At 40.4% G+C, this 25323-nt stretch overlaps 1 protein-coding gene and 1 long non-coding RNA gene across 3 annotated transcripts; one reads left to right on the top strand and one right to left on the bottom strand.

Annotated features, from left to right (window-relative positions):
- Positions 1 to 3754: 3754 nt before the first annotated feature.
- LOC110678521 lies at positions 3755 to 3995 on the bottom strand. The gene is made up of 2 exons (XR_002501679.1): positions 3906 to 3995; positions 3755 to 3836 (listed from the first exon to the last, which is right to left on the bottom strand). It is a non-coding gene; the product is annotated as an uncharacterized LOC110678521 (long non-coding RNA).
- Positions 3996 to 6992: 2997 nt separating this feature from the next.
- On the top strand, positions 6993 to 11864 carry LOC5566365 (probable tyrosyl-DNA phosphodiesterase). 2 transcript variants are annotated; one of them, XM_021850453.1, is made up of 5 exons: positions 6993 to 7179; positions 7243 to 7323; positions 8684 to 9851; positions 10845 to 11430; positions 11493 to 11864. In XM_021850453.1, exons 1-5 carry the CDS (start codon positions 7146 to 7148, stop codon positions 11625 to 11627), a joined length of 2004 nt encoding a protein of 667 aa, XP_021706145.1. In that variant the 5' UTR covers positions 6993 to 7145; the 3' UTR covers positions 11628 to 11864. The 2 variants fall into 2 exon arrangements, with proteins under 2 accessions (XP_021706145.1, XP_001650753.2); XM_001650703.2 differs by lacking the exon at positions 6993 to 7179 and having other exon boundaries at positions 7237 to 7323; positions 8687 to 9851.
- Positions 11865 to 25323: the final 13459 nt, after the last annotated feature.

The raw sequence follows: 25323 nt of genomic DNA, 5'->3' as shown, positions 1-25323 counted from the left end.
GATATCTTAATGAAAATCTATCATCGCAATAGAGATAGCAAGTGCAATGCAATGATAGATTTTGATGAACATTGCTTCGATTTTGAGCAAAAAACTGGTTTTGAAAATTTGCAAAACGATTATGGTTATTTTCCTCTTAAGGGAAATTGTCTACTCAAAAGTATATTATAAAATAACTATTGAGTCGAAATTATTTAATTGCATTTATTTCTGCATCTAAGTGTTCCTATTTCCGCTGACGGTAATCAAATTTCATGTCCTACCTACGGACATTATATTTGTGGTGCAATCAAATTATGTTTGAAAACTTTCATTCTATCAGAATCGTGATAATCTGACAATAAAATATGTTACATAATAAATGCTGTGCTTGGCTTTAGTTCAAATAGTATTAGGCTGACCATAAGCCAACCAGATAAAAACGGGACAAATAAAAAACAAAAACGGGACAATTTTAAGACATAGATTATGCGATTGTGCTACTTTTCCCCGTATGGCCCGTTTCTCCGAAGCCATTTCCCCGTATGACCCGCAATGCAATGCAGCTCAAAAAAGTGCAATAATAGTCTTCACCCGAGCAGGCGAAAAAAGCTAATACCAAATTTTGATATGGACATACAAAAGTGATATTAACTTGAAAGATATAAGAGATAAAAGATCCGAAAATAATATCTAAAATTTACTCCTTGAATACTATTAGCATATCATATTTAGCTTTTATGAGATTTCACCAATATCAGCGAGCTATTCCTTAGATCTTCCAACATCAAATTTAGCTACGGCTCAGGAGCTCCAGGAATAGAATTTTGATATTATCTTCAGATCTTTTATCTCTTATGTCAATCAAATCAATATATCGATTTATTGGTTAGAACTTTACTTCTGCTAGGGTAGTGAGATAGTGTTGAGTTAGAAAGATCGATAAGCTACCAAAGAAGGAGATTATTTGATCATTCTCGACTAAATACATATTGCAAAAAATACATATTGTTCACCTCCTTGAAATGCGAAAGGTTATGACAAACGGGGTTTTTGGGGAACTAGCATTCTTGGAACTGGCGTTGGGAGAACGACATTCGGGAAACCGCCATTCGAGGGAAAGTAGCAGAACCAGATTATGCAATCCCAAGCTACATGTCTGTATGATTCAATGAAAATCATTTAAGAACCTTGAAGCGCATTCTTTGATTTCCGAAAACTAGCGTTTTTAAGAATTTCCTAAAAAAATCCTTACACTTTTCAGTTTTTCCAATTCAAATGTATTTTTTTCTAATATTTCATTACTTTATTGCAATGTCCCCTTTTTAACAGTTAATCCAATCGATTGCGTATCAGAAGTAAACACATAGTGTTGTTCTTTTTCATTTTAGGTATTGTAGGTTGATTTCCTAATCAAACACGACCGTTCGTAACAGTCGTGTTTCGAATAGTCGTAGAAATAGCCCTTGTCAATTTTGACACCTCAATCTGTCAACTAGACCGACTCACACAAACAGCTTACCTCCGATATTTTCAAAACAGAGTTCTTCTTCGAAGGTAACGCGACACGATTTCTGAAGTTTCACTTTTAACTGTTTATTTTTTATAAAAAATATAGCCAAAATGAACTGCTTGGAAGAAAATCTAATAATTCAAAATGTTCGGCACCGGCGAGCCAGCAGCAATACGAAATACCATTGTTTATATGGGTATTACTTTCTCGGATTATCACGGACGCAGTTGTCAACGCTCTATCAGAAATGTAAATCAACGCTAAGTTCGTAGATTATTGATTATAAGCGAGACGGAGCCCTGAATTCCAGCAAGCGACAAGTTGTTTTTCGGAAATTAGTGGTTAGTGGAACTGTACCTGAAGCATCCTATTTTGTACCTTGAAGAAACCCGACAGCAGTTTGCCATCCACTTTGGAACTTCAATCAGTGCTTCCTCTATCTGTAAAATTCTCCATGCGCATGGCTTATCCTGGAAATCTTTGGAAAGAAGGGCCATGCAGATACGTAAATCCGACATTGAAAGATATGTTGAAGAGCTGAAAAGTTTTCCATGGGATCTTCATCAACTGATTTTTTTAGATGAAGTTGCGTTTGCCAATCGTGAGCTAACTAGAAACCGGGGTTATGGAATCAGAGGACAAAGGCTTGTTTTTAGAGGGGAGTTTTGTTTGAAACCAAGGGTTTCTTTTCTATGTTTTCTAGGGCAAAAAGGGCTTGTCGAGTGCTTTGAAACCGATGAAACATTCACCCAGCAAAAGTTCTTTGAATGTTGCAGAAAAATGGCCCTATCAAACGGTAACGTTTGGTCTTATCCGGGAAGGTACTCAACAGATAAAACGCCACTTTCAGGCACAATTCAGGCTGCTTTCACCAAATTTGCCACCTAAGATTGTACACTAAACTGTTCTCCAAATGTGGATATTCAGCCGGAGGTAAATTCGATGCTTCAGTGAGTAACTTATAATAAACAAAACAACGATTTGAGTACGGTAGTTCAGTTTTAATTTATTTATTCTTTATTAAGAATCTTCTTCCACAACTTTACTCAGAATCTTGTTGCAGCTATTCTTGGTGATCAATATCATCAACATCCACTACATTGGATGCCAACTTTCTACTAAACTCAGTCTCTTCTGGTGGTAAAGAAGCTTCCATTGCTTCCAGAAGGCTTCGTGAAGATTTTACCTGTGACTTAAGGGATGGTACACAATTTATGTCACGCTAAATTTCAACTTTTTTGACCCCCCCCCCCCTATGTCACGTTTTTTGTATGAGTCCTCTGAAAATTTTGTAAGGGTTGTCACGCTTGGCTTGACCCCCTTCCCCCCCTTGGAGCGTGACGTAATTTGTGCATGACCCCTAAGCTCGTGGACATGTACTTGAATATCTGAAATACTCGAAGCGATGTCACTCGAAGTTGATCTCCTTCCGAAAGTGGAACTGCGCGAAACAGGTGCAGATATTCATCAATTTAGCACGTACATCTCCTGGTTGAGCATAAATGTAGTTTGCCCATTTCTCCCAAGATGCATACATAGCAGTAAAATGCGAATGGGTTGCTTTCAGTTGATTGATACAACTAAATATTTCTTGGTTTGCCGGTGCACCAGTTTTATCTTTCAATTCCGGATGTAAAAGCTTCTTGTTAATCATTTCCCACAGAGTATGACTTGCAACAGCGATGGAATACTTGAATATGTGAATTTGAACTTCACTCCCCCTCCATTTGGATAACAACTTGGTGTTTTCTTTCAAATCGCTGAACGTGTATAGCTTCTTGGTTTTGCCGTGTTTGAAAAGGACAAATTTCGCCATGTCGGATAAATCTGGTGACTGTTTAGATGCCCATTTGACACTCTTTTCAGCCTCAATAATGTGGTCGACAAGAACTTCGCAGGATATGAAGGCTTTAGAATGTTCCCAAATACACTGTTGTAGTTCCGAAATTGAACGACCGAACACATCCCGCTTATACACTGGGTCCGTCAAATGTTGAGTGCGAAAGCAGCGAGCAAAGAAAACACCAACAAAATGAAATTGGTATTTTTTATAGTCTCCTACCGAAAGATTAATCTTGAAGCACATTTGTTCACCGTGATTCGACCCAACTCCTTCCGTAGATGCTGTTTCTCCTGAACGCGATTGGTGCAAAAGATTGTTTCCAGTGCTTCGGTTGTCCTCTTCAAAATCAGATGGCAGAGAAACATTCAAAAAGCCCGAAGAAAGCTGTCCGCATTACAAAAAGTCTCGCGGTCGTTTTCCGACTCCAGGAACTCTACTTTTCGGAAGTCTTCCTCCAGTGTGTCACACGCAGGCACTTGGGTTTTCGGCGAATCCTCCATACTACAATGAAGACAAAAATCAATCCGTAGAATCATTTATAAAAAAAAACAATGAATTTGTAATAGTTACCTTCTGATTTCCGCAAAATCTTCTCAATTAATATTTATTTGAATCGATTACGACGGGATCAATTCACATTTGTTTTGTTTTTGATTTCTCTGACGTTTGATTTCGAGCGTAACATTTAGAAATGGCCCAAGCAATTTTTCAGCAATGATTCCAATGACTGGTAAAGAAAATAACAAAGTTTTTTTTTACTTATTTGGAAGAAGATTGACATTGATTTTTCATTAAAAGATATAATAAACCAAAGTGACGATGATATTCATAATCGAGATAATCCATTTGTTGATATTAATCAAAGGTAAATTATTTATTCGTGGAAAGAAAATAAACCTCAATGAAATGTTAAGCATGGTTCTTTTACCGTTCTACTTTGGAAAAGGTACACGGAGAAGTATGGAAATACTAATTAGACTACAAATTATTACATCTATCACATTTTAGACGTTTAATCTTTCCTTGTCATATTCAATTATACCACAGAGAAACAGACGTAACACTTAGAACAAATCGCGACCAAAATCATAGTCGCGAAAACTTGTGCGCCCAATGCTAAAAACACTGTAGTTGTCCGATGGACCAACAGATGGCGGTAGTGTGTAAACGTCAAACACGAACAAAAACGACGCGAGCGCTGCGGGTGGTCGATTGACCACCTACCAGATATTCGAATCGATCGTTAAAAAGTTGGTGGATGGACAGCGATGAGAGTGTGACGTCTGTTTGTCTGTGATTATACTTTCAAATGCATTTTCGAAAATTATTATTGGCGGTGCATTTACGTTGACAGATGCTACACTTGAGACTTTGTTGTTTTTATCTTCAGCATATTTGACTCACTGCTCTCTCGACGAGAAACATTTCTGTGTGCTTTCTTCAAAAGGGCGAAAGTAACAAATATGAACAAATTTAGTTATACCCAGTAGACGCATAGGCTCGCTGCGTAGTTTCAAAAACAGCCACGAAACTTCAATTTTCTTTGATTTTACTATAAATAAATCATAAAAAACAAATGGGCCCAACTGGATTTCGAGAAGTTTATTCCTAGAGTGCTGATTCGCCCATTTACAGCATTGAAAATAAGGGGTGGTAAAAGGGCTAATCTAAAATTGTTATTTGATATTGGGCACTTAACATTTTGAAGCTAATTTAACAAATTAACTGTTCAATAATAATTATTATAAGTCAATCTATGAATGCTTTGATTCATGCAATCAATTACAATGCACGTGGAATTCCCAAATCTGCTATATTGTAATCAAAAGTGGGGTGTTATGTTGGACAGTCAGTGGGGTGTAGGTGGGAGAACTTTCATCAATTCAACTTGCTGCTATGGCCATGGAACACATGCCCTGACACGAGCAAAACGCCAACTTCTTTACCGTAGGTTGCCCAGACTGCTATTCGGTCCACTTACCTCTGGCCACTTGTATTAGAATCGGAACATCTCACATACCTGATAAAGTGTACCTGACAAGGTTTCCGGTCGCATTTCTAGCAATATAAAGCTCAATCGCCTTTTAGTAACACAATTTCACAATCATACGGATACAATACATCGTATTACGTGGTAAAACTTATAAAAAAACATAAATTTAGGAAAGGTGCAAATGGGCGCAATTGCTACCAGTGATTGCAGAAAGCATAAACAAACTGGCGCAATTGACAGCTATGTTTTCAGTTGGACTCAGCACAGGGGCGCATTTGGATTTATGCTCTGACAGAGGTCGAATATTCTGAAGGGCGCAATCAGCATTACATTTTGGAGAGGGCGTGACGATATTTTTCGCAAATTGGAGCAGCAACATCAATACAAATTAAATCTGATAATTGTCGAAATGTTGAGATAATCAATATTATATTTGGTAAACAGATTTGTGGCACGAAAATAGTTTGCAAAAGAAATAGGGAATTGTTTTTTTGTTAGGAAATTTCAATCAATGATTTCTCAAATTGGCGTCGATGTCAATTTCGCCCATTTGAAAAAAGTGCACAGAATTGTTTTAGTTTTTAATTTTTTAACATCAATTAAGGAAACGTACAATACAGTGAAGTGAAAATTTTCTCTAGCTTTGATAAGCTGTTTTGTCGCGAATCGAATTTTCGTCGTTCATGTAGTATTCTGCGGAATTCCGGTGTTTTGAGTCGCTGAAAAATTGATTATAAACTTGAATAGATGGTCAACAACTGCATGCAATGCATGCAAATGTGGAAATTTCGAGTGTTGCGGGTGAGAGCCACCCACCACCGACGGTCCACCGATGAAAAAGAGGATGTGCCACGGTGTTACCGTCTGACGGTGACGGTTGTATTCTTGTAACTATAACTCGTAAGTCATAAACATTTTACTATCAGTGCAGAAATTCAGATACTTTGCCGCGTATACCACACAGATATGGGTGTAGAAGAAACATTCAATACCTACTTTGTCACGCCATGCACCTGATATCCAAACAACCAAAACAAACTCGCCAGCTGTCACTTGGCATTTCAAAATGGCGGAATGGGAAATCTGACACATTGGACTACCTCCCTTCTAGATACCTTGGTTCACATTGTGCTTGGGGTCTTAAGCTATCAGTACACACTTTGTCAAGTGTGCAAATATTTGGCTATTTGACGTTTCAGACGTTTGCCTAACGTTTGCCGTTTGACTATTGTTTGCCAAAGGTCAGTACACGGTGGACAAACATTTGACAAACTCTTATTTGTCCATGTTTGCCACTCGAGAACTGAACGGAGTTGCAAAGTTGACCAAATAAAACTTGTTTTGGCATACTTTTACAATATATATTTCCTCATATCTTCAAGTATTGGCTATTACAAAGTTAGACAAATATTTGCACATCAATGTTTGTGCACATATATTTGGTCAGTACACATATGACAAACAAATTTGTCAAAATTTGGCAAAAATTTGCACATTTGGCAGTGTGTACTGATAGCTTTACGCTCTTATTCTAGCCCACGCTTGAAATATCATTCGGGTAATTTTCTGAAGGGATGATATTATATTTTTTCCGTGTACGAATCTCCGTGCGAATTTTGTGGTAATGTAATTTATGCATGGACCTAAACAGACGCATTTTTAACGTCAGTCAGCTCAAAGCTGTTTGTCGCCGTTGGGTTGTTTTCATTTTATTTTTGCAAATTCCAGGCCGACAATTTTTTTTTAATTTTATCTGTATTCAACGTATTTAAGATACGGCGACATTTCAGGTCGAGCAAGTAATAGTAACAATCAAAATGGATAATAATAAGAGGCGAGCAAGCACCAAAGGTACAAAGGGTTTATCAATTGTGGCAAAACATTTTAATTGCCTTTTCTTGTTTATCCTTTCAGTTCCTGATCAAGTTTGCCAGTATGGTTCGGATTGTTACCGCAAGAATCCTATACACTTCAAGGAGTTTTCCCATCCCCATTGTAAGTTAGTGACTCAAACTCATATTCGTTTAGGGCCCTGTATTCACATCAAGTTGATGAAAAACTATCAAATGCTAAATCGATTTTGAAATACTTTATCAGGGTGGCCACCGAACCGGAAAAAGGACGGGAATTTGAATCCACTGGGAAATACCGGAAATTCAAGATTTTTACCGGGAAAATCGTTTTGAACAAACATTCTTGGGGTCTAAATTTACAATAGACCTATTAATAGTACAACGCTAGTGGCGCTGTTGTCACAACACTGATTTTAATTATTACCTTAAATTATGATTTTTTATTGTTTGTTCAATGCCATGTTGTAGATGATTATTTGTTTTTAAAATCAATGCCCAGGAAGACCACATCAATTGCAAATCTTCGAGCAATCTGCCTGCGGTCTAGACGAAGATTACAACGCGTTAGTTCTCAACAAGGAAATCAAGAGTCGAAAACGGGCATGCTTTGGTAGTCTATGCGAGAGTGCCAATTCGAGTCTTTGGGGTGACACATACAGAGTGGTAGTGGTTAAGACCAAAGGTGCAATAGCGCCCCAAGTCACCCGAGTTGCTGCAATCGATAATCGAGGTACTCTTCCCGCATCATCCCACAAGCCCATGGCCCTCAGCGCCGTATGCGGAAGATGAAACAGAAGAAGTGGCGTGGATCACGAACGAAGAGCTGTCTCGAAATCATTCGCGTCAAACAAGGTGCCGGGTCCCGATGGTATCCCGAATGTTGCAAGCAGCAGTCAATGCGGATCCGGACATGTTCAGAACCACGATGCAACGCTGCATAGATCAAGGAATCTTCCCGGATGTATGGAGGCGACAAAAATTGGTGCTACTACCCAAGACGTATAGACCTATCTGTCTACTAGATACAACGAGCAAGTTGTGGGAAAGGTTGATCCTTAACAGGTTAGTACCGTATACGGAATGGAGGACCAAAAAAGTGTTATATGCACTGGTCCCTTTTCGAAGAAATGCCGTAAGGTGGTTCCGGAGAGATAATGGTCTGAGGCCAAGGGTAGTGTCTTTGCAATCTGTTCACCACTTGAGCAATTCAACAAGAATTGCTCAAGCGCAGTGGGTCGTCGTTGGTGCGGCATCCCCACACTCCCTGAGTTACCTTCTCAATCGTCTGGTGCAGATTTCCCCATTGTAAAAAAGGTTTACGAATACGAAATTTTAAATATCAGAAGGCCGGCTCCAAAGGCACGTTCCCCGCCATTTGGGAGATTTGTGCCATTATTGATATTTTTTTTTTCTAAAGTTGATGTTAAAACAGTGCCTTTTACGAATATTAAATTGAGTAACATTCCAACTACTAACGCTCACTTTACATGTCCGACTTTTAGTAGAATCGATTCTGATGGAAGCTTCAGCCAAGAGTAAGTACCGCATACCAGATGAGCTATTCATGAGCCGCGAAGTGGTCTTAGATCAGTTGAAAGTCTTAGAGCAAGTATATCCAGAGCTTATTCATAGCCGTAATAGTCCACCGTCAAAGTATTCCAAGAACAATACGAATCAGAATTCATCATCGGCTGGTTCATCCAGTACATCTACCGAAAGGATATCTCAATCAAATAATTCCAACAAGAACGATCAATCCTCAAATGCAAAGCCTAAACCAATGACATCAAAAGCAAACAGTAGTGAGCTAAAACTAAATTCTTCAGTTTCCCCCTCAAAAACCTCGAAAAGTCCATCAAAAGGCAACGCAATTGCTGATCTGTTTGCCGAAAGGAGAGCCAAAATGGCCAAACTTCAAGCCGAACAGCAAAAGAAACCAGAAGCTCAACCTTCCACCAGTGGTTCGCAAGCTCCGAAACAGCCAAATCCTCCAAAACCGTCTGGAATCTCACTGAAGAAAGCTATCCCACGTAACATTCACGACTATTATCCGGTGGTAGCTCCAAAAGGCCAAATGGCCAGCAAACTTGCGGCGGCGGCTCCGTACAATTATTTCCTAACGACAATCACCGACGCCAAGATAACCCATTCGGAACCGTTATCGATTACGTTCCAAGAGCTGCTAGACTCCAGTCTCGGCGAGCTGGAGTGTTCTGTCCAGATGAACTTTATGGTGGACATTGGGTGGCTTCTGGGTCATTACTTCTTTGCCGGCTACGAAGACCGTCCCCTGTTGATTTTGTACGGCGATGAAACCCCGGAGCTGAAAATGGTTTCGTCCAAGAAGCCAAACGTAACCGCGGTGAAGGTGCACATTGCCACTCCCTTCGGGGTACACCACACCAAGATGGGACTGTATGGCTACACGGACGGCTCGATGCGGGTGGTGGTTTCGACGGCCAACCTGTACGAAGACGACTGGCATAATCGAACGCAAGGGCTGTGGGTCAGCCCCAGGTTGCCGCCGATGCCCGAGGATTCGGATACGGGCGCGGGCGATAGTAAAACCGGATTCAGGGAAAACCTGATCACCTATTTGAATTCGTATAAAATTGGTCACCTGCAGCCGTGGGTGGCCCGGATTCAGAAGACGAACTTCAGCGAAGTCAAGTAAGTATGTTACACAATGTACCTATTATATCAGTGTTGTTTAGGTGGTGGTCCGTTATTTTAAGAGACACAAAAATATATTTTCATTAGAAATATCACGCTTCGGTATATAACGTCAATTTTTTTCGATCCGTGATTTAATCGAGAATTTACTGTATTGCGACGATGAGAACTTCTGCGAATAGAATCCTAATGGAACCCAATTACCTTGGCTAAATTATTGTAGAAATGCGCCGGCCGCGTTGTTAGAAGCGTCTATGAGCAGGCTCAGCGTTTTGAAGAATAGGGGTAGTGCAAAAAGTTGCTTTTGCTAAAGAATACTTGAACATTTCAAACGACTGCCTTGCTCCATCATTCCACACAATTTTTCGGGAGTCGGTATTTTTATTACCTGGAATAAAATCCTCCGAAGTTCATTCTGCAAATCAGATGCGCGGGAAAAGAACCATTTGTAACAGTTCAACAGTGCCAGGAATCGGGGTAACTCCTTAACAGAGCTAGATTCTGTAAAATCTGTCACTGCCTTGAGAACTGTCTTTGAGAAAACTATATAGTAATTCTTGACAGTATTACTAGAAAAAATCCCTGCAAGAATTGGTGAGAGTAACTATGAAACAATCTTTGAAAGAATTCGTTTAAGCATTGAGGATGTATTCCTGGTGAAATTACACTGAAAGACTTATACATAAACTACCGAAAAAAACCTCTAGAAAAATCCCAGTATTTGCCGACTCATTCATTTTTTAAATTTAGAAATTTCAAGAAGTCTTCAATTTGAAATTGTCTTCCAAATATCTTCACAAGTTCTGAAATATCTTCCAAATGTCTTCCAATGGTATGCATGTCTTCCAACCTGTCATCCCTGATTCATAAACCTGAAATATCATAATTGAATTTACCATATCGCCGGCTATGATAGGCTAATCCAAGATGCAACAAAACTTGAATCTCAACTAAATCTCAGATCGTAATTTGCCTTCATTATCTTTTCAGCGTATTTCTAGTAGCATCGGTTCCTGGAGGTCACCTAAATACCCCCAAAGGGCCTCTATGGGGACATCCTCGGATGGGCTACTTATTAGGCAAACATTCAGCCCCTATTGATGACTCCTGTCCGCTAGTGGCTCAAAGCTCCAGCATAGGCAGTCTTGGTCCGAATCCACAATCCTGGGTTCTTTCGGAAGTTTTGGCTAGCTTCAGAAGGGATTCGGCCCCCATCGGACTGCGAAGAGTTCCTGCATTCAAAATGATCTTTCCGAGCTTCTCGAATGTAAGAAACAGTCATGATCATCTGCTGGGTGGTGGATGCCTTCCCTACATGAAGGCCACGCACGACAAACAGGTGTGGCTAAAGGACTACTTGCACCAATGGAAGAGCGATTCCAGGAATAGGACCAAGGCGGTGCCACACATCAAAACGTACTGCCGATGGTCCCACCGAGGGCTGTATTGGTTTCTGCTGACATCGGCGAACTTATCGAAAGCAGCGTGGGGTGTGTATAACAAATCGGCCAAATTTGAAGCTCCCCTCAGGATCAACAGCTACGAGGCCGGGGTTTTGTTCCTACCCAAATTTGTGGTAAGATAATACACGATAAGTTATGTCTGTGATGCATACTGAATTCTTTGCTTTTCTTGCAGATTGAGGAGAACTTTTTCCCGATGGAATCGAAACCTGGCCAACAGCATCCCCAATTTCCAATGCCTTATGACGTTCCTATCATTCCCTACGCTCTCGAAGATACCCCTTTCTTTATGGATTACCTCAGGGGCTAGCACGTAATTGTCATTAGTACTATTCCATTTTTTTAAATAAACACCAAAATAAGTTATTTGGAGCAGTTGTTGATTAGGATAAAGAGGGGATGCTTGGGAAAAAGTTGAATAATGATTCTGAAAAAACCATGGAGTTTGCGGCTTTTGCTTAGCAAATTTGCAATCATTATACCTACGGGACATACACATTTCTTCTGTTTCGAATAAATAATTTTAATTAAAGGTTTTTGAAACAAAGTTGTTCTTGTCAATTTTATAGCGTACGCATTTTGGTTGAATAGAGTAAGGAGGAGTAAAAGTTTAAACTTAGTAGGATAGTCAATACACTATAAGTGTTGAAAAGAAGTGAACACCACAAAGTGGCTACAGTTTTGCTGAACAAACTAATGTCAACAAATTTGAAATTGAATGCCTTATACGAGTTTCCGTCGCACCGGTTACATGGGATGTCCCGAAAAGTGATGATTCATAATAAGATCTTATTTGTGGCAACTAAAAAGTAGATTGGAGTACCTTGTACCTTTTAATTCCCCTCTAAAAGCTTATCTTTGACAGATACGTATCCACTAGATCGATTAGAGTGGATACGAGTAACTGACACTGAATTAAGGTGAAGATGCATCGAAACCAAACCTCAAAGTTTCAAGAGCACAAATCTAGAAAACCAGATAGCGATTTAAGCTGAAAACTTAATCGATTGGTCACACGTTGGTGGTGACCAATCGATCAAGTTTTCAGCTTGAACGGTTGTTTAATTCTCTAGATTAGTGCTCTTGAAAATTTGAGATTTGGCTTCGATATATCTCTCACCTTAAAAGGTACAAAGTACTCCAATCTACTTTCTAGTTTCTCTTTTGAGATTTCTGCTCAGAGGATTCGAATACATTAAAAAGAGTTCTTTATGGCGTTATTTCATGAAAATCTTGGTGTCTGAAATGCAAAACAGAGAGGCAGCTAAAAATAGTGATTTTAGAAGCAAAAATGTCGCTCAGTAGGGGAGCGCTATGTGAAGGCCCAAGCTAACGTGTTTGGATTCGCGCGTAATCGGAGTCATTTTTTTTCGCTCGGGTTTCTGGACAGTGCTGTGTGAAGGTCCAAGCTGAGAGTTTGTATGCGTTAAGGTGAAGATGAATCGAAGCCAAATCCCAAATTTCCAAGAACACAAATCTGGAGAACTAAACATCCGCTCGAGGTAAAAACTTAATCGATTGGTCACTCGTTGGTGGTGACCAATCGATTAAGTTTTCAGCTAATCGGCTGTTTGGTTATCCAGATTTGTGCTCTAGAAAATTTTAGGTTTGCCTTCGATTTATCTTCACCTTAAGTGAAGCTGGAAGTGGATTGTGGCTGCTCAGTCTAGGATGAAGGAATAATGGTGAGATCGTTTCATGCTTTTATTTCAAATCTGTAAAATATGTATGACTGCACATTTAATGGTTGCAATTGTGGGACGTAAATATGATTTTTCAACAAACTATGAATGATTCGTGTTAGCGTTAGCGTAGTTACAGTATACTTCGTAGATTGGATGCTAGTAATACTCATGTTTTGTTTTATTTTGGCTTACTTTGGCATAGACGCAATAATAACTGGGATGTGATCCAACGGACATTCTGCGTCATTGATAGAATTGATGCCCATTTCAAATAATTAATCTATTCGAAGTGGACATTAATACTATTGGCAACGATCAGTTTGCCTTTTGCTAACCAGAATAATCCGTAGCCACTCTTACTAGCTAGCTAGACACATCGTTATCATGTACGACGTAGGGAACATTAATCTGAGGAAAATAACTAGTAGATTCACTGAGTAGAAATAAGTGGCGACAATCTTATTTTAATATGGTTTTTACATTGCCATAAAAAGAAATACCTCTTTTGTAACAACGGTATAAATAGTCTAATTCCAGCGTCATTTTCGCAAAATTTACAAGTAGAAAGTAGGCGTTGTGAAGCATTGCATTTGCCACCGAAAAGTGAATCTTGTAGGAGACTGTTATATGTAGAACTTTACTCTTAAATATTCACTATAAAAATGACTATGGAAAGTGAGACGCTGAGATCGATCATTAAGCCTGATTCGCTGCTGACAAGTAATTTCTCGGCCTATCTTGATGCATGGGAAATTTCTGCAAGGAATCGATCAAGAATGCGCTTTTTTCTGATCGCAGTACGCAGTTGAAAAGAAATGTCAGTTCAAACGAGAGTCGCTGTAGAAAATTTCTGCAAGGAATCGGCGAGAAATTCCTTTAGCGATTTCTGTTCAGCAGCAAATCAGGCTTTAGGGTTCACTTGCTAGGTTCGAGAAATTGTTGAACAGACAAGGAAAGTGACTTTTTTCTTTAAGGATATATGAACGTAATGACCAATAAATACTTTTAACAACAAAAATTGAAATTAACTTGAACTACTACTAAATAGCCTAATTTTGTTAAGACTTGACGACAATTGACATTTAAGGCCCTAATCTTACGTAAAAGACAGGAGTAATCAGAATAGCACTTAAGGTGAAGATAAATCGAAGCCAAACCTCAAAATTTCAAGAGCACAAATTTGGAGAACCAAACACCCGTTTGAGCTGAAAACTTAATTGATTGGTCACCACCAGCAAGTGACCAATCGATTAAGTTTTCAGCTAAAACTGATGTTTGGTTCTCCAGATCCGTGCTCTTGAAAATTTGAGGTTTGGCTTCGATTTATCTTCACCTTAAATGACAAATTATTCAAAACCATTGACAGTATAAGTAATGACACTACTACACTACTATTTCAAACAAATTCTGATGGAGCTGCTGATTTTCACAATGCTTTTTCTTCTCAGAAGCAAGGGAATATTGGTATTTTTCAAAAACTATAACGTCACAATGGACCAATGCACGAGTTCACTATTTGACGTTTGAGCGGTGCTGTGTAATTTATGTGATCATGGAAACTAGTGAATTCTGCACCGCTCAAACGTCAAATTAGTGAACTCGTGCATCGGTCCATACTAATAAAAAAACAGTGTTCATGTGGGCACCATAGCCTAGTCCGTCTGAGTATTGGCCTGGTAGAATGGAAACTTGGCAAAAGCCAGACCGAGAGTTCAGCCTTGACAAGTTAAGCTGTCAGGCAGCTCCAACTGAACACCACAAAAAAAAAAATAATTTAAACTAAAGGTTTTTGAAAAACTTGTTTTTCTTGTCGGTTTGAATACCATAAAATGGACCTTCAATCTATTGGCTACAGTTTTGCTGAACAAACTAATGTCAACAAATTTGAAATTGATTGCCTTATAGGAATTTTCGCCGCACCGGTTACATGAGATGTCCCGAAAAGTGATGATTCATAATAAGATCGTATTGTTTCCAAAAGAACTTCTTTATGGCGTTTTTTCATGAAAATTTAGGTGTCTGAAATGTAAAACAGAGAGGCAGCTAAAAAGTAGAGGAGTGCTATGTGAAGGCCCAAGCTGAGAGTCTGTTTGCGTTAAGGTAAGCTGAAAGTGGGTTGTGGCTGCTCAGTCAAGGATGAAGGATTAATTGGTGAGATCGTCTCATGCTTTAATTTTCAAATCTGTAAAGTTTGTAGACTGCACATTCAATTGTTGCAATGGTGGGACGTAAATATGACTTTTCAGCAAACTATGAATGGTTCGTCACTGTGAGTGTTGGCATACACTCTTATTCATAAATTATTTATGTTTAACAAAGTTTTGCTAAACCCTTTTCCCATTACATTTATTTTTGAAATTAAAAAAAAATGTTTAATGGTTCGACACTATAAGCACAGACAAACAGACGTAACACTGACGAAATTCCCCTCGACCACTCATTTAACGGTCATTTCAAACTCGCGATGTTCCAAATCTCACAACCATAGGCGCGCACATCGTTTTTCTTCGTGTTTGTCGTTTTACGCTACTGCCATCTGCAGGTCTTGTTGTACAAAACAGTGCTTCTTGTAACATGCTCACCAGATGATGATGGTGTGAAATGGGCGATGAATTTTGAAGAAATTTGTTCTAAGCCAAGCGTGACAAGTCTTACAAAATTTTTGGAGGTGACAAAGGGGGGGGGGGGGTCGAAAAAGTTCAAATTTAGCATGACTTAATTTATGTACCATCCCTTATAGGCCTGTTTATATCTCACAAATAATTGTGTATCATGGGCTAATCGCTTATTAAAGAAAATCATGTGACTCATCGATCCTCCCCATTAACAAATATCCCTCCCAGGAACCTTTGTGCAGATGCAGAGTTTAACACGGTCTCCTAATAGCAGCGGTTACACACTAACATTCCTTACGCCAATCCCATCTGACAGCAATGCTGCTATGAAAATTATATGACAGGATCTGCAGAAAGAAATTAAAAAAAAAACGATTTTCACAATTAAGAAACAAACATTTGAAAATAAAATTTTTCAATTGGAACCTCTAAGCCCTTTTGGAAATTATCTAAAATTTTGAAAAAAAAAAAAACCTTAGAAGCCAATACCGGCATTGAAAGAGGAAAACAAATTATTACTAATTGCAAAAATCTCAAAAACTTGCTATTTATGCAGTTTGAAAGCGCGCACAATTTTAATTTAGGACTTACTAGTCCAATAGAAAAGCAAGTTACTCAGGAATTGGATTTAATATTGCATGTGTTGTGTATACACATTCCACTTTGTTTTTGTTTATTTTTGTCTTTTTAAGTATCTGTTTTTGAAGATGAACACTGAAAACCTTTGCAACAATTGTCACAAAATCGAGCCAGATGGCAATAAATTGATTGCGTGCAAATATTGCTTCACAAAAATACACATTAAATGTCCCAAAAACTTAGGCAGATCTATCAAAATGAGAGCAAATTGCATTTTTGTTCTAGCAAATGCTCATCAATTCGCGGCTACAAAATAGTAAGGACATGTCCAAGCTATTAGAAGAACTTAAAAGTGCTGTGCGTGCCAATATGCAGACTGTTGTAGAGCAAGTAAAAGCTGTTACTAGCGCAATCGAATCGTCTCAGGAATTCCTCTCTTCAAAATTCGAAGCTATCTTGACTGTTTTCGATGTTCTTAAGAAAGAAAACATTCGATTAAGACAGGAAATTGAAGAGATGAGATCGTCACAAAGCTCCTTGACGGCTCTGGTTTACAAAACGGAGGTGGAAATGGATAAGCAAAACAAAATATCCGTAATGAATAATGCAGTTATTTTGGGTGTCCCTTTTAAAAAACTGGATACCTACCCGACATCTGTACGAAAATATTTGAAACAATAGGAGTTGAATCATACAACCACTCGATAGTTTCTGTAGCCAGAATTCAGGCAAATGATTAAAATGCAATGTCACCAATCAGGATAGTTTTTAAAGATAAAAAATCCAAAGATGTAGTTCTTGAAAAGAAAAAACAGTTTGGTCAACTGGTTTCAACTATGGTTGATCCCAAGCTAATGTGTAAAAGCAAAACTACTACCGTTACAATTCGCGATGAGCTCACTCCATTATCAACTTTCTTACTAAATGAATTGCGACAGGCTCAAGGAAAACTTAATCTAAAGTATGTCTGGCAAGGTAGAGGTGGCGTCATTTTGGCAAAAACAGATGAAAACTGTTACCTCTGAGATAGGTCCCAATATTTATTTTCTACTTTTTCTTTTGTAAATATTTATTCTTCGTTTTTGTTTTGTCTTCTTCTTGTAAATACATATAAATAATTATCCCCTAACTATAAAATTTGTAAATCTTAAAATATAATAAATGTAAATAAAATTTGAATTCAAATTCCCTCCCATAAAACCCTACATCGTTATCCTTCCTCTTGCACTAAAATAACATGGCGCGCATTACCAACTGCGCAAAAACAAACCGCTCCCGGGAAATGTTCTGCAAACACAGATTTTGCAACATCAAAAATTCCTTAAAAGCCAATGTTGGAGAAGGCCAAGGCCTCTTTTCGGTAACAAAGTTCAAATCGTTAAAACCTTAAGTTGATTTAAAGAAAGTTAATCCTCTTCGCAGGAACAAAGTTTCAAGTGTTGTGCGACGCGAGTGGTCCAAAGTTACAGCCCTCGCGGGGTTTTGACCAGTGATAATTGTGCCGATTAATCAGCCCTGGAACGTACCGACGAAACCGCCTACCACCACTCAACCGTTCGCGACGAAAGGCCGTTCGCTACCCCTCGCCCGTCAAGAAGTGCGCCCGGTGCCCAGCTCGAGTCGACATTGAATCGGGTCATCACGGAGTGTTCGAACGGCGATTCGTCCGACAAGACCCCCAGCAGTTGGCAACCGGCAAATGATCCGCCATCCGGCGCCAGGTGATGTGCAGTGCAAAAAATCCCACATAACCCTATTCCCATTTCCCGTAAATTACTAAATAAACTAAACAAATGAATTCGAATTTTATAATCTTTAGAGTGTAATTATTTATTTTGCTACGATTCCCTTATTTTCTTTCTTTTGTTGTGTGAATTAAATTTCGTTGAATTAGTGTGGGAAGTGAGTCCACCCAGAAGATAACCGATTCTCCCGGATAGACCCTGAGAGGGATTAAATGTAAATAATCATATAAATTTCTTAGTGTTAATTTTTTATTTAGTGTAATTTTTATTTGATCTTTTTTCTTAGTTTTTTTAATTGAATTAATTTGAATTGCAAATGTGTGAATTAGATATTTATCTTACAAAACTCTAAACCCCATGAAATTCGCAATAGAGTTGACTTGAACAAGTTGCTCAAATAGTTTCATCAAATTTCGATGTGCCTATGTTCTTATCAGTTATCATATTCATGTCAATTACAATGGCTAATTCGTTACAAAACTATTTCCATAACTCAATAAATGATTTAAATAAACTTTATTCTAATAAAACAGAAAAACCCTTGAGGTTTTTTCAGTGGAATATAAGAGGGATGAATAATTTAGGCAAATTTGATTCTATTCTTGAATTTTTGGACCAATGTAATGTCCCTTTGGATGTTAGCGAAACTTGGCTTAAAGCGGAAAATACGTGTTTATATGGTATACCAGGATATCAGTCTATTTTCTCTTGTAGAAACTCTTCGAGTGGTGGTTTGGCAATGTATATTTCAAATCAAATAAACTACAGATTGATAGCATTATTAACTTTGGATGGCTTACACCATATACATATTGAGCTGAAAGTTCATGAACATCAATATGAAATACATGGAGTCTATCGACCTCCGTCATATGATGTAAACTGTTTTTTGGACAATATCAAAGAGCGGATCAATAATACTAATCAAAATCATGTATGTTTCAGGCTAGGTGATTTCAACATTCCGATTAACCTCATGCATAATAATCTTGTCGTGAAATATAAAAGTTTAATAGAATCGTACGGTTTGGTTTGTTCAAACACCTTCACAACAAGACCGTCTAGTAACAATCTGCTGGATCACGTACTTTGTCGGTTGGAAGACGTAGAACGCATTCGAAATGATACGATATTTTCAGATAAAAGTGATCACACGCAAATTTTTTCATCTATAAAAACATCTGTGGATAGAAAATCAAAAACAGTTACAAAAACCATAGTAAACCATCGGCGAGTAGAGTTTGAATTTGAAACATTCCTAAATAAAATTGATGCTATTGATAATGTATCGGCTTCACTGAGTAGAATACAAAATGCTTACAACGACATTTTACATCATTGCATAAAAACTGTGTCGCGGAAAATTAAAATAAAAAACCATTGTCCCTGGTTTTATATCCGTTATTTAAGTTATTAAAGAAAGTATTTTAACTAAGATCAACTGTTTATACCATCCATAAATAAGAGAACTAGATGTTACTCGTATGTAATTTAACAGTAAAAGAGGTCGAGCCTCTGCTCACAGCTTCCTTTATTCGGACTCACAAAAAGCTCAACAATAGTACATATGTTTGTGTGTACTATTGGAAATTGTCTTTCAATAACGGAAACTAGTACACGAGAAATACTGTAGAAACACAAATTAACTTTATTAACCAAATAAACACGAGAATGAATTCTAAACGATGTTCACACTTCAATGGCGCTTTCACTTATGAATGAGAGTGGGGATGAATGGCGCGCTGGATGCGCTTAACAAGCTTTTCGCCATCACAGTAGGTGATGCTTTCGCGTGTTGCCTGATGTGCGTCACAGTTGACAGCACAGCCTTGTTGGTAAGAGCATCTCGATCGTTGCTCCTTCCAATACTCCTCCTCAACGATCACCACCGGCCAAACCGAGCATACTAGCGAACTTCCGAAGCTTCACCTGCCCAAGTGCCTTGGTGAGTATATCCGCAACCATCTCCTCTGTGGAACAGTAAAGCAGCTCCAAAACTCTTGCTTCACACAGCTCCTTCACGAAGCACTGACGAGTCTCGATGTGCCTGGATCGCTTCGTTGTCCGTTCCGAACTGACGAACTTGATGCAGCTCTGGTTATCTTCCCAGAGTGTCACTGGCTTGAACGTTGGCTCACCGAAATCCTCAAACAAATGCAGAAGCCAAACAGCCTCTTGGCTCGCCTCGCTCAACGCCACGTATTCCGATTCCATCGACGAGAGTGTGACGAAATCTTGCAGACGGCTTGTCCACGAAATCGCTCCTCCGGCATACATGAACACGATACCACTTGTAGACTTGCGAGACTTCAAATCGCCCGCCCAGTCCGCGTCCGAGTATCCATCAAGCTTACCTTCTGAGTCTCCGTATCTTAACTGCCAATCTTTTGTCCCTTTCAGGTAGCGCACCACACGTTTGGCTGCCACCCAATCGGCTTCAGTCGGTGCACATACGCATCGTCCCAAAATCGACACACTAGCAGCAATATCGGGTCTCGCACAGACGGCGATATACAGCAACGCTCCCACTAGACTCCTGTACTGGCCATTCGATTTCAGCGGTGGACTCTCCTCCCTGGTCTTGACGAATCCATCTTCCATCGGGGTTTTCGCGCACTTGGCATCGATCAAACCAAATCTCCCAGCAACGCGGTCTATGTAGTTCTCCAGCGAAATACCGTACTTACCACCTTCTTTCCGGATTTCCATTCCCAGGAAATAGTTGGCATCTCCCAGGTTGGCCATCTCGAACTCCTTGCTCAGGGCAGCATAGATCTTTTCGATCTCCTCCTCGCTTTCGCAGCCCAGCAAAATATCGTCGACGTAGACAAGCAAATACAGGGGCCTATTTTGTAAATCGAGCAGATTCATGTGACTCGTCTGTATTCATTGTCGATCAAAGCAAACATGCATATTTCAGATGTCACCCGTCGACTGCCATAGTAATCCAGTCACATAGAGTGACAACTGTCGAAAAAATCGAGTGACAGAGCTTAGTCGAGCGATTTTTTCGGTCGACAGTGACTCCAGTCGAGTCATTTTGATCGACTCAGGGGTCTATTTTGTAAATCGAGCCGATTCATGTGACTCGTCTGTAACCACTGTCGATCAAAGTAAACATGTATATTACAGATGTCACCCATCGACTCCCATAGTAATTCAGTCACATAGAGTGACAACTGTCGAGAAACTCGAGTGACAGAGCCGTGTCGAGCGAATTTATTGGTCGACAGTGACTCCAGCCGAGTCATTTTGATCGACTCGAGTTATAAAATAGACCCCTCAACTTATAAAATAGACCCCACAATCGCTTTCCGTTGACCACTTTCGTGTAAAAACACGGATCAGCTCGGCTCTGTTTGAACTTCAAACTTTGGAGGAAGGCGTGAAGACGATGATTCCAACAACGAGCAGATTGTTTCAACCCGTAAATGCTTTTCACCAGCTTACACACCTGCTGCTCCTTGCCTTCAATCACGAAGCCACTTGGTTGCCGCATATAGAGCTCCTCTTCCAGCTTTCCGTACAAATATGCGGTCTTCACATCGAAATGCTTCAGCACCAGGTTCCGTTTCGAAGCGATGGCCAGAAGTGTACGCAAAGTTGTTTGCTTTACAACCGGCGCGAACACTTCATCATAGTCTTGCCCATACTTCTGATTGAATCCTTGGGCGACCAGACGTGCCTTGTACTTCACAGCTTCCCCAGCAGCGTTTCGCTTGATTTTGTACACCCACTTGCAGCCTACTGGTTTTCGCCCAGCAGGCGGGTCTACCAGCTCCCACGTTCCGTTCTCCTCGTGAGATCGCAGCTCTTCAACCATTGCTTTTCTCCACTCAGCATTCTTTTCACAGCTCAAAGCCTCCTGTAGCGTTCTCGGCTCCATCTCCTCCTCTGGGGGAAGAGTGCCTGCCACGAAAATTTCCTCAATGAGCCGCCGTGGAGGTACACCTTTTGTTGACCTTCGAGACCTTCTTGCGATTTCTTCCATCGGAAAACCATGGAACGAACTTGCACTTGATGACACTGAATAGTCCGACATGTCCAACTCTTCCAGGTCTTCATCTTCTTCTTCAGTAGCTTCTTCTTCTGCTTCAGGTACTGGATCGATTTCTTCAATCTTCTTCCCCAACGATATAACGACTCTTCCTGACGCCCGCTGGGCACCTCTTCTTCACGCACTTCAACGAACTTCGCATCGCGGCTTATCAAAATCGTATCGTTCTCAGGGTTCAGGAAACGATATGCTTTCCTTCCTTCCGCGTACCCGACGAAGACCAACTTCACTGCCTTCGAATCTAATTTTCTCCGTTTCTCCTTCGGCACATGAACGTACGCCTCCGAACCGAAAATACGAATATGGACATACGACGGTTTCTTACCGTGCCACAGCTCATACGGTGTCTTTTCCTTACCCGACGACGGAAGACGATTTTGCAAATAGTTCGCCGTGTTCAACGCTTCACCCCAATACTTTTTGCTCAAACCGGACTCAAGAAGCAAACACCGAACCATTTCAACTTCGTACCGATTCTTCCTCTCCGCTTTACCGTTTTGTTGCGGAGAATACGGTGCCGTTTGTTGCAAGACGATACCACTTTCAGCCAAGAAACGCTTGAACGCCGTGCTCGAATATTCTCCTCCTCCATCCGTACGAATGATTCGAGGATACCGGCCGAAATGGTTCTTCACCAAACTACAATACTCGCGCACTTTTTGTTCAACTTCCGACTTCGCCTTCAGCAGGTATACCACCGTGTAACCACTGAAATCGTCCACTAGAGTCACATAGAACCGATTGCCGCTGGGTGTGGCAACTTCCATCGGTCCACCAACGTCCGAATGCACTAAATCGCCAACCGCTGACGAATTACTTTCGGATCGCTTCGGAAACGAAATCCGACTCATCTTCCCTTTCAAACAAACTCCACACACGCAATTTACATTACATTTCTGTAATTTCAGACCGAAACCCAAATCGTGTCGCACTATTTTCGCTATTGCTTCCGGATCGCGATGACCCAGCCGACGATGCCACAGATGCTCACACGATTCTGGATGGTTCTCAGTCGTTGCCAGTGCTTGCTCAGGGAACTGCTTCAAACGATATAACCCCCCGCTTCGCTCGCCTACCAGCATCACTTCCTTGTCACGTAGGACTCGACAGCCGGATTTCTCGAATACAACGCTGTATCCAAGATCACAAATCTTACCTACGGACAGCAGATTACCAGCGAGGGACGGCACGTGGTACACATCGTTGAGCGTAACGTTCATCTGGATTCCACTTCCCGTTAACGATGCCACTTTTCCGGTTCCGGAACCACCGGACTTGATGCGGGTACCATCGGCCAAGCATATTTCCACGCTTTTACTGCGATCCAGATCACTCAGCAGCTTCACGTCACTCGTCATATGCGACGTCGCTCCGGAATCCAAATACCACTTTCCGGGGGCACACGGACTCGCTGCTACCAGACACATTTCCATCACACTGCTCGAAACTTCCGCGGCCATGTTCACTTTCCCAGCATCTTTCTTCACTTTGTCCGATTTTTCTTTCAATTTCGGACAGTCTCGCCGGAAGTGTCCGGATTGGTGGCAATGATGGCACACAACACTTTTCTTCTTTTCGAATTTGCTTTTGCTACTCATCGTCTTCAGAGCCTTTTCACTGCTCTCCACACCACCCCCACACGCTTGTCGACGACGCCACTCTTCGCGCAATTTGCTTTTCACAAAGTCCACAGTCACTTCCGCCTCCGGTCGGCTCTCAATCACATTGATGAGGCTACCATACGACATTGGGAGGCTCGAAAGAATTAACGCCATGAACACTCTGTCCTTTAATCCTTCTCCCATCACTTCCAGCTTGTTGTGCAATGCCGTCATGCCATTCAGATGCTCCAGCAGGTTATCTTCTTCTGCTAACCGCATCGAGCACAACTTCCGCAACACGTGCAAAGTCGAAGAAAGAGACGACTCCTCATGAATTTTCTTCAATGAGTCCCACATCTCCTTCGCAGTCGTCTTCCTGATGATGTGGACCAGTTGCGTGTCTTCCACAGCCAAACCGATCATGGCACGAGCTTTTCCATCCTTCAGAATCCAGTCGGCCGACGGCTCGCCAGGCTTGTCTTCCAACACAACCGCGAATAGCTCTTCTTTCACCAGGAAAAGTTCCATCTTGAACTTCCACACCGCGAAATTATTGTCATTCAACTTTTCGAACGATACCTTCACGTCCGCCATGTTGTTTCACACACACACGCGACGCCTCGACCGAACCGAAAAATATCTTCGAAATTGAAGCACAACTTTACCGGAAATACCGTTCTACAGTTCTCAGTATACTGCCGGGACCATAACCTATTGGAAATTGTCTTTCAATAACGGAAACTAGTACACGAGAAATACTGTAGAAACACAAATTAACTTTATTAACCAAATAAACACGAGAATGAATTCTAAACGATGTTCACACTTCAATGGCGCTTTCACTTATGAATGAGAGTGGGGATGAATGGCGCGCTGGATGCGCTTAACAAGCTTTTCGCCATCACAGTAGGTGATGCTTTCGCGTGTTGCCTGATGTGCGTCACAGTTGACAGCACAGCCTTGTTGGTAAGAGCATCTCGATCGTTGCTCCTTCCAATATGTACAACTAATATTCGATGTTGCAATTGCAACCTATCGTTTTAAGGGAAGCATACACCACATCTGGATGTCCTCTGATCTCTCGGTGTTGATAAGGATTAAAAATAGTTACCTAAAAACGGTGAAACGCAACCCGCACGACGCTAATCTTAAAGCAATGTTGAATCATATAAGTAAAAAGGTGCAGTATTCCTAAATTGCCTGTAAAAAACAATACTTTGAAAAGTTATTGAACACAACATGCCATTCGAAATTGTGGAGCAATATCAATCAAATTTGTGGAAGAACAAAAGAAAAACAGAAAATTTATATCAATAATGCACAAAATGTTCCATCAAGCTCTGTAGAGGAAGCTTGTGAAATTCTCAATAATTACTTCACGACAGTAGGAGAGGAGTTGGCTAGGAAAATCCCAGACTCCCAGGAACAAGTCCATTTAGTCATCTAACACCTATAAATAGTTCCATTTTCCTGCGTCCCACTAATCCCAACGAAGTGATTTCCCTTATCAACGATCTAGATTCTAACAAATGTCCCGGTGCAGACAATATTCCGCCATCAATTTTATCCAACATGTTCAACGAAATTATTGCATCAGGAGAATATCCAGATTGTCTAAAAATAGCCAAGGTAACTCCGATATTTAAGTCCGGCGACCCTAACTTAGCCTGCAACTATCGTCCATTCAACTTTCAGTATTCAACAAAATTTTCGAAAAGCTTATC

Source organism: Aedes aegypti, chromosome 3 (genome assembly GCF_002204515.2).
Source record: "Aedes aegypti strain LVP_AGWG chromosome 3, AaegL5.0 Primary Assembly, whole genome shotgun sequence".
NCBI classification, from domain to species: Eukaryota; Metazoa; Arthropoda; class Insecta; order Diptera; family Culicidae; genus Aedes; species Aedes aegypti.
Note: the sequence above shows the minus strand (reverse complement) of the source record. Positions and strands in the feature narration are given on the sequence as shown.

Excerpts from the sequence above, each read along its gene's own strand:
- LOC5566365 (XM_021850453.1), top strand. The coding sequence starts at position 7,146 with ATGGATAATAATAAGAGGCGAGCAAGCACCAAAG. Across the intron at positions 7,180-7,242 it reads GAGGCGAGCAAGCACCAAAG|TTCCTGATCAAGTTTGCCAG; the intron begins GTACAAAGGGTT and ends TTATCCTTTCAG. Across the intron at positions 9,852-10,844 it reads ACGAACTTCAGCGAAGTCAA|CGTATTTCTAGTAGCATCGG; the intron begins GTAAGTATGTTA and ends TTATCTTTTCAG.